The 19,747-nt window shown below is 37.8% G+C and overlaps 1 protein-coding gene across 8 annotated transcripts in view; it reads left to right on the top strand.

Annotated features, from left to right (window-relative positions):
• LTBP1 (latent transforming growth factor beta binding protein 1) overlaps window positions 1–19,747 on the top strand; it is a 427,484-nt gene that overhangs the window by 381,194 nt on the left and 26,543 nt on the right. For all 8 annotated transcript variants that reach the window (XM_059943619.1, XM_059943615.1, XM_059943620.1 and 5 more), the window contains 5 exons: window positions 8,794–8,970; window positions 9,681–9,767; window positions 14,601–14,729; window positions 15,404–15,544; window positions 16,538–16,708. In XM_059943619.1, the coding sequence (XP_059799602.1) occupies window positions 8,794–8,970; window positions 9,681–9,767; window positions 14,601–14,729; window positions 15,404–15,544; window positions 16,538–16,708 (705 nt within the window). The remainder of the gene's footprint in view (window positions 1–8,793; window positions 8,971–9,680; window positions 9,768–14,600; window positions 14,730–15,403; window positions 15,545–16,537; window positions 16,709–19,747) is intronic.

Below are 19,747 nucleotides of genomic sequence, written 5' to 3'. Positions count from 1 at the left end.
AAGTGGTATCTCACTGAGGACGGAACCGGGGCTGGATGTCAGCAAGGCAGATTTCAGATCAGTATGCAGAAGAACTTTCCAATAGCTTGAGAGAGTCAGCAGATAACTGTCTCATGAAATCGTGGGTGTTTCCTTAGAGGTGTCCGATAACAGGTGAGATACTCACTGGCTGGCAGAAGGGCTCCTACTTCCAGCATGACATTGTCCCAGGTGACCTTGAAGGTACTTTTGAACTTTAATGTCCTAGGATTTTTATTTTGAAAATATTGTGTATTTGTAATGGATCTATACCATGACCTTGAAGGTACTTTTGAACTTTAATGTCCTAGGATTTTTATTTCTAAAATACTTCTTGGCTCCCACCTAATTTTTTAGGTCTGGTCTAATGTTTTCATTGCCTGGGCCTTTGGCCACTAATTTACATTGCTATACATTGTGTAAAAGCACCTGAAACAGAAATAACTAAAAAATGTCCATATCAGACCACTCATCACCTGTAAGAGGGTATGGCTATGAAATATAGCCTGATGCTTTTATTTCCTCAGTGCCTGTGATAATTACTCAATAAAAACTTTATGTCCTTGGGCACTCTAAGGGAAGCAGTAAATATTTAGTGTTGACAACTGCAGCCTTCAAGCCTTACACACAAAATGCTGTTCTCTGTCTTGATTGGTGCACAGAGGAGACTCTGTGGTGGGAACTGAATTTTATTTTTAAAACAGAAGGTATAATGAAAGGAACACAAAGATATATATTATAATTAATGCAGGTGTGCCTTGCTTTAAGAAAACAAAGTAAACAAGATGAGAAATTATAAAACATGTGAATCAGGCTGATTATTTGCATTGTGTAATAATTGTTCTTCACTTTAAGACAAGCAAATAAACAGGATCAGAAATTAAAGATCCATAAATAAACAAGATCAGAAATTAAAGATTATTTGTATTATAAAATAATTGTTCTTTACACAGTTCATGATAGGGTTTCCTTAAATATCAGTTTTCTCTAATATATTTGAGAGCTTATTCTCACATCGCAAGCTAAGTCCTAGACTTCTACGTCTAGAAAGCACCCTAGTGTTTTTCCAGCCCAGCAACTTTATTTCCAGGTAAGGAAGCCGAGGCCCAGAGAGAAGTTCTAAATGTTATACGCAGGACCATATTGCTAACAACTGGCAGAATTGGCCCAGGAACCCGACTCCAGGGTCTTTCCCCTTAATTCTACTTCTCAAGGCTGAGGACCCCATGATAGCACATTCTTTTAAAAATTGGCTTCCTTTTCACTTTATTTCTTTGTTTTGTTCTCGTTATTGAAACAATGCATATTCTTAGAAAATTGCCAAATACAAAAATATATCAAAAAAGAAAATCGCCTGCTGTGTTATACCGTCCAGGGATAATCTCTGTGACCATGTTGACCTCCAGATTCTTTGAAGGGGCATCCCTACCTCCACTGAACTGTCTCCCAGTTGATCCTCAAGGCACTGAGATCGGGCCCTCAGACCCTTCATCTGGGTGAAACTCTTTCCTCTTGTGACAGTAGTTTCTCGTCTTCCCTCCCCCTTTCCTTTTTATTGATTTCAGGACATTACTCTTCCCTGTGTCCTCCTACCTCTTGCACTGGTCTTTTTCTGTCTCATTCTTGACTCTTTCGCCATTCCTTAAATAATAACGTCCCAGAGAGTTGCATGGTTAGCCCTCTTTTTTACTCTGTATTCTTCTCCTGGGATATTTTATCCTCTTCTCCAAGTCAACTTACTTGGAGTATTACTTACTTGGTGTGGATGACCAAGTGAATATCTATGCCTCTCCACCTCTCTCTTGAGTGCCACACTCCTATTTCCAGCTGCCTATTACTGGACCTTCCTCCCAGGGTGTCTTGGAAGCATCTCTGCCTAAAATTATCCAAAAGCAAATTAATTACCATTCCCTCTCCAACCTGTTACTCTCCCTGTGTACACTCATTAATTGCCAAACATGCATACTGTAGATCCTGAAGTCATACTTCATTTTTCTCTCCATCCATCCAAGCCATCATAACATTCTGCTATCTCTACCTCAACAGTATCCTTCAAATCTCTCTGCTCCTCTGCTACCACTGCCCTGGGCCAGTCCTTCAGCCTATCTTCCCTGGACTGTGGCACTTGCCTCCTGACTTCTCTCCCTGCCTCTCCCATCAGTTCCTGTTCCACATTGCTGCCAATTCACGTTTTTGAAACATACATCTGGTTTTAAACCCTTAAAACTTTCAGCTGCTTATTCCTGCCTCCAGCATGAAGTCCAAATCCATCAGCAGGGTAACAGGACCCTTATGCTCAGTCATTCATTGCTCCTTGTATTGTCTGTCACCCAGCTCACTGCTAGGCATCGTGCCTGACCTACAGCAGACACTGTAGCCTATTGAGTAATAGGCTTCTCCGCATTCGAGAATGTGTTCCTTCTCTATCCCATCATCTCATTCCCAGCTCATTCTGCAGAGTAAGAATTATTCATTTTATCAAAGATATCATGGACCACACTTAATTGATCTATTCACACTTCTAGGTAGAGGGGACAGTACCCCTATGTGCTTTGGTTAAATTACAAGTAGAGCAAAAAAAAAAAAAAAACAAAAGAGCAGGTCCCTGCTATCAGGGGACACTGTGCAAATCATCCTCGTGGTTCTGACAACTGAACCTAAACAGCGTGCTTGTTCTCTGTTCCTGGAGAGGTCCACTACAGGTTTTGTGTATGTACATGTTTTTTTAAAGGCATGAGACCACATATAATATCACTCAACCGTTATATTTGGCACAGTGGGGGTTTTTTTTTTTATGTGTTTAGGTAACCTGTAAAATAAATTAACTTTGGGAGAATTTTTTAAAAATAATTTCTGATTGGAAAAAAAAGACCTTTGGTAGGAAAAAAATTAAAGACAGTGAAAACACAGTATTTAGAATGCAAACATTGTAAAATGCCATAAAACTCCTGAGGTCTTATTGTGTATTTGTAATGGATCTATACCATAAATGTAGCTAAGGCTGAGGAAAATATGCTCATTTGTAATTAAAAAAAAAAAAAAGGGGGTCAGGTTTCTTCTCACCTTCAAAAACAAGAGTGAGAAGAGTTTACTACCAAATGATGCTTTTATTTTCATGAAGTTTTATGCTTGCTGTGTATAGTATCTAAAATGAGTTTTTAATAAAGAGGTGTTGATATTTGAATGAACTGACATATCAGTTGAGTAAACCATGTACATAAACCATTTTATCCTCTTAATACAAGAGACACCCACACTGTTGCATTAGAAATGCATTTTGTATCCTAGAATTCACTACCAATAAAGCCTGTTTGTACAGTTCCTTTTAAACGTTTCCAGATATTTTACATGTCGCTGCAGATGTGGCTTTATTCTTGAGGTCGTCCTCACAGGGCCTCGCCATGCATGTGTGCCGGTGTTGTGATGGCTCTCATGCTGCTGTGACGTCATCTCCTTTCCGTCTGTGCTGCCTGTTGCACCTCGTCCCAGTGTGCGTCTCCCACTTTTCTTTCTCCGGGGCGCTTTATTCTGCCTTCAGGAGTCTCTTCTTTCACCTAGATCTGCCCGCTTTTCTTCTGACTTCTCCAGTTTCTAATAATATTTCCATCATTGAGACTTTCACTTCTCACCCTCTCCCCAGCCTGTTCCTATCCCAGGCTCCTTCCTCCCAGTGCCTTCTAACTTCTTCACCAGAAAAAGCAAAACCCAAAATATCCTCCATTCCTCCTGGCAAGGATGAGGTGACTCTCTTCCAATAGAGACTGGCATTGTCCTCTGCCTCAGCACCTAAGTCACAAACACACCTATCACTTGTTCACATGTTAATGCATCCCTGCCCCGTTCTCTTGTTCTCAAAATCAGTTCTGTGACTCCTTCCACAGACCACTTCTCCCCTTGCCCGCTCTACCCACACAGACCTAAGGATAGTTGTACTTTTTACTCCTCCTCACCTCTGTCACACCTTACTTTCTAGCCAATTTTTTTTTAAAGTTTATTTTTCAAGAACTTGACTCAAAATATCAGCTCCTCCAGGCAGCCTTCCAGGATTGCCTTGCCCCCTGACCCTTTACAGTGTGGCTTACACACCCAACTTGCTTTCCTTGCACTGTCATGCCTGACTACCTGATTGACGTCTTTAAGGATAGGCACTGTGTGAAAGAATCTGCTTTGAAAGTATTTTTGCTCTTGTACTTCACTTTCTAAACTTTATTTTGACTTCTTCCACGTCTTTTACTATCTGAAGTTACTGCCTTTCTACGATCTTCCTTTTTATCTGCATCCCTTCATGTTCAGTCCATTCCTATTGTCAGTGCTTATTTTCTGAAACTCACCAATGGCTTTCTTTTAAATTCCACTTAAAACACACACACACTTCTCATCTTCCAAGTCTTTGAATGAGAAAACTAGGGGAAAAAATGAATTTCCAAGTTCTCTTTTACTCCCTTTGGATTATTACACTGGAATGCTTTTTCTCATAAAAGTATGAGTTGGTATAAAACATTAGTGCCTGTGGTGATTTTTAAAATAAAGAGAATAAAGCTTCCTGAGTAATCCTATTCAAAGTCATTTGCTGAACATTATTACAGACACAGAGTTTTATAAATTGGTGTCTTTTTCAGGACTAGGGCAGGTGTTTCATTTGGGGGCATTGTTTACTCACACGTAGTTGTGATGTGACTCTTGGGTCACTGTCATCCTGTCTCAGAAGGATATGGAGGGGATTGGCATCTGAAGGCCTTCAGAAAATATTGCAAATGGAAAGTGAAAGCAAAGGCAAGGGCCCATTTAGAATGTTTGTGTCCACTCTAACCAAAGAAATGTTCCAGATCTCCCCACTCCAACAGCAAACCTAAGATTAGACATGTTTAGGGAAAGACTAAAGCAGGAAATAATCCTGTAAGTGACGAAGCAAGAGAGAAGAGCTTCTAGAAAGGGCAGTTCACCAGTGGTACCTACTGCTCAAACCCTCTCTTTAATATTCAGAGCAAGGGAAGAGGGTCACGCTGTATGCGGCTTTGTCACTGAACTCTACATCAGCAGGATTATCTGCTGCCCCCTGGGCAAAGGCAAAGCAAAACAAACTCAGGCTCGCTGAAATGCTAAGAAGCTGAGCCCCATAGAAGAGGTTTGGGGAGAGCATTAGGCGTTGGACATTGGACCCAACCTAAATGTTCTCCTCCAGAAAGGAAGGATGCTGTATGACCCGCGCCGTCCAGCTCATGGAGTTACTTTGTGTGTCACGTGAAAAGCATCTGTGAAAGTTTCTTCAAAAAAGGCACACACATGAGAGGTCCAAAAACTCATTTCTTATCAGCAGCCATACATACCCCTGGGATTAAAATATACACATTGCTTTTTATACACAGATGTGAAGCCAACCTCTTAATACATATTGAAAAATCAAATCTGAAAATACTGGAGGTGAAGTAATATATTTCCTAGAAGTCTATGGCATGAGATATGAAGTATGGCTTATTAATAAAATTATTAATTATTATATAATAATAAGAATTAATCATATTAATTATTAATATTAATTATATATAATTATTATTATAACCTTATTAATAAAATCTTTCTGAAAAATAGAATTCATTCTTTTCTGAGCTTGGCACCTTCTATAACTTTTGATTTGATCTTTTAAAGTTATTTTGTGATAGAAAAATTCCTCCCCTAGCGACAGTGACATAAACTCATAGAGATTTTTTAAAGAAATCACATTACATGTCTTTACTGAGTGTTCCCCCTGTGGAAAAATGATCTAGGCAGTTAATTATTTAAAGGTTAAGAAGATAGGGAAATTGTAGCTTTTCACAGAATGACCTTTGTGGACCAGTTTTTTTAAAAGGAATTTGCATCTCTTTCCAAACACGGATGAGGGCCTGACTGACCCTCAATTTCAGCTGTGTAAACATTGAACCTTCAAACTGCTTGGAAAGAAAATAAGAGCAAAACTTGTAATAACCAATGTAAAACCTGAATAATACAGTGATATTGATTATTTCCCTTATGCGATCACCTTTGAGTTTCCTTCCAAAGAAAAAAGAAAAAACTATTTTATTTCTGTGAGTATAAAAAAACATGGTAGAAACAGTGTTTAGATGTATATGAAGTTTTTGACTCAGAAGCCTGTGGTCTCTAATTACCTATGAATATAGCAGCCTTCATTGAAGTGTTACTGTACAATGTTTCCATCTTGTAATAAAAACTGTGACATATCTACAACCTTGTACAAAGAGAAAAACAATTATTGAGCACTCTTTTAACATCGACTGTAAACCTGATTGGCAAAACTCTAGTTGTGTTGCTGACTTGATTTATATTTCTAAATGCATTCATTAATAACTAACTGTGTTTTAGGCAAACTGAATAAAATGAGTGGAATTGTCCATAGTAATAGTCGGTCAATATATTCACACATATTGGGAGAGAGTTTATAAAATTTTTTACAGGGTTCATGATTGATTTCATATTAATTTAAAATACCTACCCTTCATTTTCCTCAGTAATACCCTGTGTAAGAGCTTGGAGCCCCTCCCGAAGGGAATGAACTGGTCATGGTGATCCACTCCATGAAAGCAGGCAAAGCACGTGTCTGTCCCCTGCACACTTGAAAAGCTAGTTGAGACGAGGGATGTGGCAGGTTTTATCCAGTTTCACACACAAGGAAATGATTTAAAACCACTTCATAAACTGCATAGGAATCAGCATTTCAGTTTTTTCCTGGACACTTATTCTAGGTTTGAATTTGTCATCAGCTATTAAGACTTAGAGTCCAAGCTGAATTCTGTCAAGGGTGAGAGAGTGGCATGGACATATATACACTACCAAATGTAAAATAGATAGCTAGTGGGAAGCAGCCGCATAGCACAGGGAGATCAGCTCGGTGCTTTGTGACCACCTAGAGGGGTGGGATAGGGAGGGTGGGAGGGAGGGAGACGCAAGAGGGAAGAGATATGGGAACATATGTATATGTATAACTGATTCACTTTGTTATAAAGCAGAAACTAACACACCATTGTAAAGCAATTATACTCCAATAAAGATGTTAAAAAAAAAAAAAAAAGGTAGAATAATCTGAGAATTAGCCAGAATCAAGGGTGAGAGGGATCCTTTACATTCTCATTGATATTCTGCATTCTGGGAATAATATATACGTCGAAGCTTCGTTTGCTTGCTTTTACTGCCATAAGGGGAAAGAAAGGGCAGTAGCTCTTCTGATAGAATTTTATGACCTTACATTTTAAGAACACCTTTGTTATGTATTAATCAGGTTTCCGCAGTCAGTTTGACCCTGCCAAAGTAAATATATAGGAAACTATTATGAGAATAAATCATTAAACTTTCCTAAGAGTATAATGATCTGCCAACTTTTTTTTAAAAGGTAGGTATTGAGATTAAAGTCTTATCCTTACTGGCAAGTGTTATCCCCGTGTCCCTATAGTTTCTTTGGGTTAAGAATCTGTAGATAGCAGTTCTAATGAAAATATTTCATTAGTATTAATCTAAGTAATTGTGACGGCAGTAGTCAGCTTATCTGACATAGCATAAAATTAAAATAAGAAATTCTATCTGGAGCATAGGCAGTAATTTGAACTCTATAGCATTTAGTAGGGAAGAGTTTTTTTTATCATTTTTTAAAAGCACAAACTTGGGGCTTCCCTGGTGGTGCAGTGGTTGAGAATCTGCCTGCCAATGCAGGGGACATGGGTTCGAGCCCTGGTCTGGGAAGATCCCACGTGCCGCGGGGCAGCTAGGCCTGTGAGCCACAATTACTGAGCCTGCACGTCTGGAGCTTGTGCTCCGCAACAAGAGAGGCCACGATAGTGAGAGGCCCGCGCACCGCGATGAAGAGTGGCCCCCACTTGCCGCAACTAGAGAAAGCCCTCACACAGAAACGAAGACCCAACACAGCCAAAAATAATTAATTAATTAATTAATTTAAAAAAAAAAACACAAACTTGTTTGTAGACTTCAAATCTGATGGAATTAAATCATTTTTAGTATTAACTGAAAGTAGGTGGAGTTGTTCTTATCATTTGTATTCTATCATATCACCTTGACTTTTATCACAGAGGGTTAAACAGACTCTGTTGGAATTTATCAGTATATTCTTTAGGACACACTTGAGCTGGGACTAGAACCCAGCATTGAAATTCTACCCCGAGGCTCAGCTGGCTCTTATTGTTTCATTCAGAATCATATATTTGCAGCACTTTAAGTAGATTTCTAGTAATGAAAGGGTTTTTTTTTTAATAGACTCAGGTTACTGCAGTGTTTTTCTATTTGTCTTCTTCTGCTTTGTACTGTTTAGAAAATTTGGAGGGGCATGGTTATCTCAGTGACCATCTAAGGGTTAAATATTATGTGTGGCCCCATATCTCTGGTCCAGTGTTGGGGAAAATTTTCATTGATTTACGTAGGTGTTCTGGCTCAGTAAAGAATGACCCTATGTTTGTCAAGAAAGCAGATATGGAAACTGTACTCACAGCCAAATTTACAAGAATAAAGTAATTGGTTAAGGTAAAAGGAAATGATTTTGACAGATTTAGACTCTTGGGGTGGGTTAGAAATCCACCAAAATTCAGGATTCGGGTGCATTTTATCTTGAAGTGGAAGAATCCAACACAAAGTGGAAAGCAGCTTTCTGTAAATGAAGTGCCATTGGCACGTCCGGTCAGTCTTTTTTACCACTGTGTTTTCAATTCCGTTGTGATACAGGTAGATCTGATGTATCCTGTCAACACTCTTTTTTACTTTCTCTACTCTCTTTAGACTTAGAAGTAGATCAACCCAAAGAAGAAAAGAAAGAGTGCTACTATAATCTAAATGACGCCAGTCTTTGTGATAACGTGCTGGCCCCCAATGTCACCAAACAAGAATGCTGCTGTACCTCTGGTGCTGGGTGGGGAGATAACTGTGAGATTTTCCCCTGCCCGGTCTTGGGGACTGGTAAGAATTAGCTAAGTGCTGTGTTCATACTGGTATTTGTTGTGTGGTGTTCATGGGCCTTGGAATGTTCTCATTTGGGTTATTGAAGCCTTGAAATGGTAACATCTACTGGTACCTGCCATAGTCAAAGTGAAGTGAGATTACCTTAGAGTGGGTTTCATTCAGGGCTGGACCCATACCCTTATCCCACTTCAGTATGAATTCTTAAACTTCTGTTTCTCACAGAATATGCTGTTATAGTGACATTCCATATAATATTTTGGCAGAAAGATAATTCAGTTTTATTCCATTTTTAGGTAAAACTAATCATTTTTGCTAACAATGACACAGCATTATTCCTAACTGGAGCTTGCATATTTAAGCTAGGATTTTGGATTCTTATTGAAATTTGAAAATACTAGAGACCACAGTAATGGAGAAATAAGTCATAACACACCATAGTACCTATAGCTAAAACATGTGTAAATAATATATGGGTGAACTCGCAAGGTTTTTTGTAAATTATACTTATGAAGTCATTAGGTTTATTTGCACCTAGTCTGTAATTTTTGAGATTGTACTGAATTTATTTGTCTGAATTAGATGGCAAGATTTGCCTTAAAGTCTCTGAGTCTGAGAAAGCAAAACTGAATTTAAAACATACTCATGGAAGATACTGGTTTGTTTTTTTTTTTTCAACTTTTTTTTTCCCTTGTCTCTCCTGAAATCAGCTGAATTCACTGAAATGTGTCCTAGAGGGAAAGGTTTTGTCCCCACTGGAGAATCCTCTTACGACGTTGATGGCGAGAACTATAAAGGTCAGAATCAAGCAGAAACTAATTTGCAATGTGTGTGCATATTTGACATTCAAGTAAACGCGTGGCTTGGGTCAGACAGAAGGAGAATTCTTTTCAGCCATGGAAACTAATTACAAAGCCTTGAATCCTACCATTGGAAGAAGGCTCCAATGGACTCTAGGGAGAACCGTGGCTTGGGAGTTAGAACACTTAAGGCTGTATGACAGTGGGACTTCACTTAAGATTCTGAGTTTCCACCTCTGAGATAGGAATAATGTTTCAAAGGTTGTCATGAGGATTAAATGAGATAACATATGTAAAAGTACTTAACACAAAATTCTGTACTTAATAAATTCATTCTTTTATTGTAGAATTATATTAGAAATCATATGTTAGGACCAATATAAATTTGAACATCATCATGTTGGCCTTTAATGGTCATCAACAAAGCAAAGATTCTTGCCTTTTTAGAAAGCATCCTACTTTGCTAGGACCATTTACTAATGGCCACAGATTAATAATAAGGAATGGAAAGGAAGAAAGCAAAAGTAGATGTGTGTTTTATATATTTAATGCTATTAGCCTGTAATTCTAAAATAAATGTGCAGCTTTTTAATTTTGGTGAAATTTAAACTACAGATATGAGTATTTCCTCATTAACCACTAACTTTTAACATTTCAGTGATAGAGATATTATGACCTTTTACATACAAAGTAATTTTTTTTCTTTACAGTTTAACATTGAAAACTGTTAAGTGGCTGGAAAACAGACTAAAAACATTTTTACTGTCTATCCATTTTTGCAAACTAGTGTTTTACTAATATGGTATAATTCAGCAGCTGGATAAGAAATTCCATCTGTGTTTTTTTAAGTACATCTATGATTTAATTCAGTGAAATAACAAGACTTAGTTCATGAAATGTGTTTAATGGTTTTCAAATTCGCAAATATCATACACTATGTTCTTTCAGAGATGTAGTTAAATTTCACTTTGTGCTATGAAGTGGAGCCCTGATTTCACCGTAAAGTCATCCTCTTTTTTAAAATAAAAATAAATTCCTCTTCACCCTATCTTAGCAGTGCTGTAAATGGTTGGAAGAATATTAGATTTGGATTCAAACAGTCATATATTGTCGACTTGGTTTTGCCGTTTTCCAGCTGTGTAACTTTGAGCAATTTATCTATGGAGTCTCCAGTTTTTTAAATGAGGACTAGACGACATTAGCTTTAAAATGTTAGAAATGATGCTAATAATACTTGCACAAAAGCAATAGATCACACTTTTTGAGAGTATACTGAGTCCTCTGCATGGATCTTCTCATTGAATCCTTTCAATCCTATCGATGTTCCTCTTATCTCCAGTTTACCACTGAGTAAACTGAGGTTTGTGGACAGTAAGCTCTGTAAATTCTGTGGTGGAAAATGGGTCTGCCAGCATTCTTAGCAACTGTGCTTTCATTAGCTCATTATCAAGAAAGAAGACTTCGACCAAAAACCACAGTTACAGAAAGATAGAGAAGATGAAAAGGCAGAGGGCTATGTACCAGATGAAGGAACAAGAAAAAACCCCAGAAAAACAACTAAATGAAGTGGAGATAGGCAACCTTCCAGAAAAAGAATTCAGAATAATGATAGTGAAGATAATCCAGGACCTCGGAATAAGAATGGAGGCAAAGATTGAGAAGATGCAAGAAATGATTAACAAAGACCTAGAAGAATTAAAGAACAAACAAACAGAGATGACCAATACAATAACTGAAATGAAAACTACACTAGAAGGAATCAATAGCAGAATAACTGAGGCAGAAGAACGGATAAGTGACCTGGAAGACAAAATGGTGGAATTCACTGCTGTGGAACAGACTAAAGAAAAAAGAATGAAAAGAAATGAAGACAGCCTAAGAGACCTCTGGGACAACATTAAACGCAACAACATTCGCATTATAGGGGTACCAGAAGGAGAAGATAGAGAGAAAGGACCAGAGAAAATATTTGAAGATATTATAGTCGAAAACTTCCCTAACATGGGAAAGGAAATAGCCACCCAAGTCCAGGAAGCGCAGAGAGTCCCATACAGAATAAACCCAAGGAGAAACACGCCGAGACACATAGTAATCAAAGTGGCAAAAATTAAAGACAAAGAAAAATTATTGAAAGCAGCAAGGGAAAAACGACAAATAACATACAAGGGAACTCCCATAAGGTTAACAGCTGATTTCTCAGCAGAAACTCTGCAAGCCAGAAGGGAGTGGCATGATATAGTTAAAGTGATGAAAGGGAAGAACCTACAACCAAGATTACTCTACCCGGCAAGGATCTCATTTAGATTTGATGGAGAAATCAAAAGCTTTACAGACAAGCAAAAGCTAAGAGAATTCAGCACCACCAAACCAGCTCTACAACAAATGCTAAAGGAACTTCTCTAAGTGGGAAACACAAGAGAAGAAAAGGACCTACAAAAACAAACCCAAAACAATTAAGAAAATGGTCATAGGAACATACATATCGATAATTACCTTAAACATGAATGGATTAAATGCCCCAACCAAAAGACATAGACTGGCTGAATGGATACAAAAACAAGACCCATATATATGCTGTCTACAAGAGACCCACTTTAGACCTAGGGACACATACAGACTGAAAGTGAGGGGATGGAAAAAGATATTCCATGCAAATGGAAATCAAAAGAAAGCTGGAGTAGCTATACTCATATCAGATAAAATAGACTTTAAAATAAAGAATGTTACAAGAGACAAGGAAGGACACTACATAATGATCCAGGGATCAATCCAAGAAGAAGATATAACAATTATAAATATATATGCACCCAACATAGGAGCACCTCAATACATAAGGCAACTGCAAACAGCTATAAAAGAGGAAATCGACAGTAACACAATAATAGTGGGGGACTTTAACACCTCACTTACACCAATGGACAGATCATCCAAAATGAAGATAAATAAGGAAACAGAAGCTTTAAATGACACAATAGACCAGATAGATTTAATTGATATATATAGGACATTCCATCCAAAAACAGCAGATTACACGTTCTTCTCAAGTGCACACGGAACATTCTCCAGGATAGATCACATCTTGGGTCACAAATCAAGCCTCAGTAAATTTAAGAAAATTGAAATCATATCAAGCATCTTTTCTGACCACAACGCTATGAGATTAGAAATGAATTACAGGGAAAAAAACGTAAAAAAGCCAAACACATGGAGGCTAAACAATACGTTACTAAATAACCAAGAGATCACTGAAGAAATCAAAGAGGAAATAAAAAAATACCTAGAGACAAATGACAATGAAAACACAACAACCCAAAACCTATGGGATGCAGCAAAAGCAGTTCTAAGAGGGAAGTTTATAGCTATACAAGCCTACCTAAAGAAACAAGAAAATTCTCAAGTAAACAATCTAACCTTACACCTAAAGAAACTAGAGAAAGAAGAACAAACAAAACCCAAAGTCAGCAGAAGGAAAGAAATCATAAAGATCAGAGCAGAAATAAATGAAATAGAAACAAAGAAAACAATAGCAAAGATCAATAAAACTAAAAGTTGGTTCTTTGAGAAGATAAACAAAATTGATAAGCCATTAGCCAGACTCATCAAGAAAAAGAGGGAGAGGACTCAAATCAATAAAATCAGAAATGAAAAAGGAGAAGTTACAACAGACACCGCAGAAATACAAAGCATCCTAAGAGACTACTACAAGCAACTTTATGCCAATAAAATGGACAACCTGGAAGAAATGGACAAATTCTTAGAAAGGTATAACCTTCCAAGACTGAATCAGGAAGAAACAGAAAATATGAACAGACCAATCACAAGTAATGAAATTGAAACTGTGATTAAAAATCTTCCAACAAACAAAAGTCCAGGACCAGATGGCTTCACAGGTGAATTCTATCAAACATTTAGAGAAGAGCTAACACCCATCCTTCTCAAACTCTTCCAAAAAATTGCAGAGGAAGGAACACTCCCAAACTCATTCTATGAGGCCACCATCACTCTGATACCAAAACCAGACAAAGACACTACAAAAAAAGAAAAGTACAGACCAATATCACTGATGAATATAGATGCAAAAATCCTCAACAAAATACTAGCAAACAGAATCCAACAACACATTAAAAGGATCATACACCACGATCAAGTGGGATTTATCCCAGGGATGCAAGGATTCTTCAATGTACGCAAATCAATCAATGTGATACACCATATTAACACATTGAAGAAGAAAAACCATATGATCATCTCAATAGATGCAGAAAAAGCTTTTGACAAAATTCAACACCCATTTCTGATAAAAACTCTCCAGAAAGTGGGCATAGAGGGAACCTACCTCAACATAATAAAGGCCATATATGACAAACCCACAGCAAAAAAAAAAAGAAAGAAGACTTCCGTCAAGTTGCATCAAACTCTTCATGGGAGTTTTCTTCATCTCAACTAGTTAATGGGCCAAAATATACATTTATAGAAAGGCACATGTCTTAAAGGGTATTTTCTTCAGAGAATATTATTGGTGCCATTATGGAACCCGTAGACTCTTTCATCAAATACGAGGTAGCATCTCCGAAGCTCTATTTACAAATATACCTTCTCTGATAATGTTTTGGGCATTGCTCCATAAACAGAGAAAGAAGCCTGATTATATTTCTACCTCTGTGAATTAGTCCTCACTTTAAGAATTTGATATTTCTGTGTTTTTAAGACTCTTTGTAATACAAATATTATAATATCTAACTTTCCCAATATTGGTTAGACTCTTCTATTTAACTGAAAAACCCAAAATAACTCCTCTTTCTAAATATTTCTCCGTTTTTTCCCCCATAGATGCAGATGAATGCCTACTTTTTGGACAAGAGATCTGCAAAAATGGCTTCTGTTTGAACACTCAGCCTGGTTATGAATGCTACTGTAAGCAGGGGACATACTATGATCCTGTCAAATTGCAGTGCTTTGGTAAGTTTTAAGAGGCTATAGTGTGATGTGCTATGCAAGTACACGGAAAAAATAAGTAATGCTACATATCAAAACAATTTCTTTGAATCTAAATCATGTGTTGAAAAGATCTGTAAATGTTTTATGGATCTTTTTCTTGAGCAATATTTAAGAAAATAAAAACCCTTCATACTACTATTTGAATAGATTTCAAAGAGTTAATATTCAATGTGGAATTATAATTCAGGTCACTGGTATAACCGAAGTGTTCTTTTGGTCTGGGGAGCCTCCTGTCTCATCACTCATACCATGCACTGAAAGTCATTTTTAAATACTGACCCAGACTTTAATGCCTAAGCAGAAAACCATATACACTAGGCAGAAAAACACAGCAAAAGGAAATAATTTTAAAACTGTCATACAGAGACATTTTATCTTAAATTTCTAAGCGTATCCTGTTCTTAAATGTTTTCTTTCCTTATTTAATGTCAGCAGCTGTAGGGCAATGTTATTTTTCCAATCAGTACAACTTAACATTTTTAGAGTTGGAGCTGTTCTCTTTTGGATGATGATGTGTAGCTGATTAAAATGTGGCAGCCCCTGGAATCTGGACTAAATTCAGCAGTGTATTAAGTTTGGTTAAGTGTATGAGGTGCAGCTGATTGCTGATTTTCTTTCATTTTTTTTCTCTTAAGATATAGATGAGTGTCAAGACCCCAACAGTTGTATTGATGGCCAGTGCGTTAATACAGAAGGCTCTTATAACTGCTTCTGTACCCACCCGATGGTCCTGGATGCTTCGGAAAAAAGATGTATCCGACCAACTGAATCACATGGTATGTTTGGATATGAGATGCAAGTCTGTGTCCAAATAAATGTCATAAGGTTTTCCTTTTGACTGAAATGTGAGCTGTTGGAAAATTTTAAAATTGATTCCTTGGGTATTTTGAAATAATTAAAATGAGATGCTAAGAGAAGGAATAAGATGCATATCATCAGTATGTAGGAGATTTAACACCTTGCACATACTGATTTAATGGACAACAGAGTACGGAGTGGCTGAACAGATGGCAGAGCTGTTCCGTGCCTGAGGGTTGATCACGTTGAACCATTAGAGGCAACTGAGGAAGATGTAAATTGAGGGAAAAATAATTAGGTTTGCTTGACTAGACTGGAGGACACAGATGAAGCTGGACAGAGCAGAGGGCAGAATTCGTCAGATTGGTGGAGGGCTCTGAAGTCCATCGGTAGGAATCCCTGTTCATCCCCGAGAAGGCAGTGTGCCACTGACTGATCAATGGCTTAATTGATCAACGTATCAGCACATTCAGGAGACTGCTTTGGTTGCAATCAATTGAAAAGTAGAAAGGTTCGAATTAAGGACCCTAGGATGAAGTGTCACTAGTTCAGGGCTTCGGCAAATGAAATGGGTGAAAAAGGATGAATCCCAAAAATTTTATGTAGAAAGAAGTGGTAGGATTTGACAGAAGAGTAAATGTGAAACATCAAAGACCAGAAGAATAAGGAGTCCATCAGGATTATGAAGTACAGGCAAGATAGTGGAGGGTTTTATGTAATGATGGAAGCTACGGAGGGAAGGATTTAATTGGAACATGATGGGCAGGTTGAATGTCAGCTGATTGGAATGACACCCAGTTGGAGGTGACAGAGGTTTGATCCATGGAAAGACCAGACTGGCTTCAGACTTTTGCTTGGAAGTCACTCTTAGAAATAGGGATGGAAACTCTGAGACTCGCTGGCTTCTACCACAGTGTTTATGAAATAGGAATAACAGTGCAATTGTCATGGAACCATGTCTTCCCTTTCAGAACAAATTGAAGAAACCGATGTCTACCAAGATCTGTGCTGGGAACATCTGAGTGATGAGTTTGTGTGTAGCCGGCCTCTCGTTGGCAAGCAGACAACATATACTGAGTGCTGCTGTTTGTATGGAGAGGCCTGGGGTATGCAATGCGCCCTCTGCCCCATGAAAAATTCAGGTGAGCTCCTACCTAGTTCCTTCTATTGCAGGCCTTTGGAAAGATCCTTTGGAGCCTGACAATTCTCTTTTACTTATACATCTTCACCTTCACTCCTGATATCTTACTTTCATCAGAGGGGTGTGTGTGTGCGCGCGTGTGCGTGTTTAGGGAGTGGAAGAGCAGGCTTGCATAACATCTGGCTCCTGGTTTACCTCCAATCCAGACCTTGTCATTAATTTTTGAAACCCTCATTCCATTTCCCCGAAGAATGATAAATAACCCAAAGAAATATAATGCATCTTAGCAGTTGGTGGCATAGGTCTTTAGAATTTATATTTCCTGATACTTCTTTTTTTTTTTTTTTCCCCTACAGTCCTTCTCATTTCTAACAGTTTCTACTTAGAGCAAAAAGTATTAATATAGACAGTATAGGTCAAAGCCCAAGTTTTTATGTCAACCCCTTTGTGGGAGAGATCACAGAAGGGTTAGAACCATAAAGGAAGAGAGTAGAAAGTAAGTAAATGTACTTGAACAAATCTCCTTGACTTTCAAGTTTTAGACCTGAGGTTAAAACCTTTGGTCAAATGGAAAAAAAAAAATGGGACTGGCTAAGCTCTCAGTTTCCTCCCCTCTCCTCGTGTGGGAGGAGGGCTGGAAGGTGCTGACTCTTGGCTCCCAGGCTGGGCTACTTGGTGACTGTTGGGTTCTGCGCTGATTGCTTATTTCTCTTCTTGACGCTGCAGCTACTTACTGCCTGTTAAAGGAAAGCACTTGAAAGTGTTCAGTATAGCATTTTGTCTTTGACTATAGAATCGATTTGTTAAAGCTGGAAAAATACTGTGTGGATATACAGTGAAAGAGTTTATAACGAACAAATTCTCAGAATGGCCAAGAGGGGAAGAATTGCTTGAAAAGAGGAACTGCATTAATTTTTAGTTAATTAGAATGTAATCTTCAAGATATTTAATAATAAATTAGCTCTTTAGCTTGGAAATAACTTAAACCAATGTAGCACAAAAAAGAAAGTAGTTTGAAATGCCGTAGAAGGAAAAGGAACAGCAAAGGATGAAGAGCAACCTCTTAAAGATATAGATGGTAATGGTAGTAGTCCAGAAATGGAAACAGGATGGGTTCTGGGGTCAGAAAATCTAGATCTGGAATTCAGAACTGCCCACAGCAGCTGCGTGACTTGGGGAAAAAGAACCTCACCCAATGCAGCTCATTAATGGAGACATCTATCTTGTTGGGTTGTTGTGAGAACTGGGAGGATGTAGATAGGGCAGGAACACAAGGAGTGTGGTATATTATTAGCATTACTGTGGCCTCTGTCCCTAGAAGCAATTGCCACAAGGAGAAGGTGAAATCTTAAGGAAGTGACTATAATATATATGACTTGAGTCATCTTCTCACGATGCTTGAATACCTCAAACCTTTCTACTTAGGCAGTGTTTTTATTGTTTAATTTAAAAAATATATATATCCTTCTTCTAAAGAATTAATCAAAGAGGTTATGTCCCCCTCCATCTACCCCATCACAGCTGAACTCCGCTCCTTGAAGATGTTCACTCTTTTTTTTTAATTGAAGTACAGTGTTGATGTACCATATGTTGCAGGTGTACAATATAATTATTCACAATTTTTAAAGGTTATACTCCATTTATAGTTATTGTGAAATACTGGCTATATTCCCCATGTTGTACAATATATCCTTATAACTTATTTTATACCTAATAGCTTGTACCTCTGAAGATGTTCACTCTTAACAGTTGGTTTTAATTATCCAAGTCTTTTTTCTACACATTAACTATTGTTGTATTTTTAATCCATATTAGTTATTATATATTTATATTTAGGAGAATATTTAAAGCTGAAATCCATATCATCGATCTGAGGCACACGTTTTTTGATTTACTCTTTAGCATCTCTGAAACTGGGGGTATCTTATAATTGATGGTATCTATTAATGGCCACAAGCGATTTTCTCACATTTTAGTGTCTGTTATATCAGGATGTATTTTGCAATCTAGGGTATCTTAGAACTGGTGAAAGATGGTAACTTTTAAATGGCTGCACAGACTCTGTTTTATGGATGTACAGGCATACCTTGGAGATATTATGGGTTCAGTTCCAGACCACCACAATAAAGTGAATATTGCAGTAAAGCAAGTCACCCAAATTTTTTGGTTTCCCAGGGCATATAAAAGTTAAATTTACACTGTACAGTGTTTATGTCTGTTAAGTGTGCTATAGCATTATGTCTAAAAAAATATACATGATAATTAAAAGTACTGTATTGCTAAAAAATGCTAACCATCATCTGAGCTTTCAGCAAGTCATCTTTTTGTTGGTGGAGGGTCTTGCCTCGCTGTTGGTGGCTGCTGACTGATCAGGGAGGTGATTGCTGGGGATGGGGGTGACTGTGGTAATTTCTTAAAAAAAGCCAACAGTGAAGTTTGCCACCTCAATTGATTCCGCCTTGACAAACGATTTCTCTGCGGTATGCAATGCTGTTTAATAGCATTTTCCCTAGAGTAGAACTTCCTTCAGAATTCAAGTCAGTCCTCTCAACCCCTGCTGCTGCTTTCTCAATTAGTTTTACGTAATATTCTAAATCCTTTGTTTCAAGAGTTAAGTTTACTGTCTCATATGGGTGGGGTTTGTGGCACCCTACAACAATTACAATAGTAACATCAAAGATCACTAATACCATAACAAATATAGTAATAGTGGTAAAGTTTGAAATATTGTGAGAATTTCCAAAATGTGACACAGACAGGAAGTGAGCAAATGTGGTTGGAAATATGGTGCAATAGACTTGCTTGATGCAAGGCTGCCACAAGCCTTCAATTTGTTTAAAAAAAAAAAAACACAGTAAAGGGAAGCACAGTAGAACAAGGTATGCCTGTACCATGGTTTATTGAATCACCTCCAGCACTGGACATTTGGGCTATCTGTCTCCCCCAACCCCTGCCCTTCCCCAGTCTTGATTTTCCTATTATAAACAATGCTGCAATGAACCTTCATGTATGTATCTTATATATAGCTGTGGAAGTGTCT

The sequence above is a fragment of the Balaenoptera ricei genome, chromosome 13, assembly GCF_028023285.1.
Source record: "Balaenoptera ricei isolate mBalRic1 chromosome 13, mBalRic1.hap2, whole genome shotgun sequence".
NCBI lineage: Eukaryota > Metazoa > Chordata > Mammalia > Artiodactyla > Balaenopteridae > Balaenoptera > Balaenoptera ricei.
The sequence above is the reverse complement of the archived record's forward strand: the minus strand, read 5'-3'. Positions and strand labels throughout refer to the sequence as shown.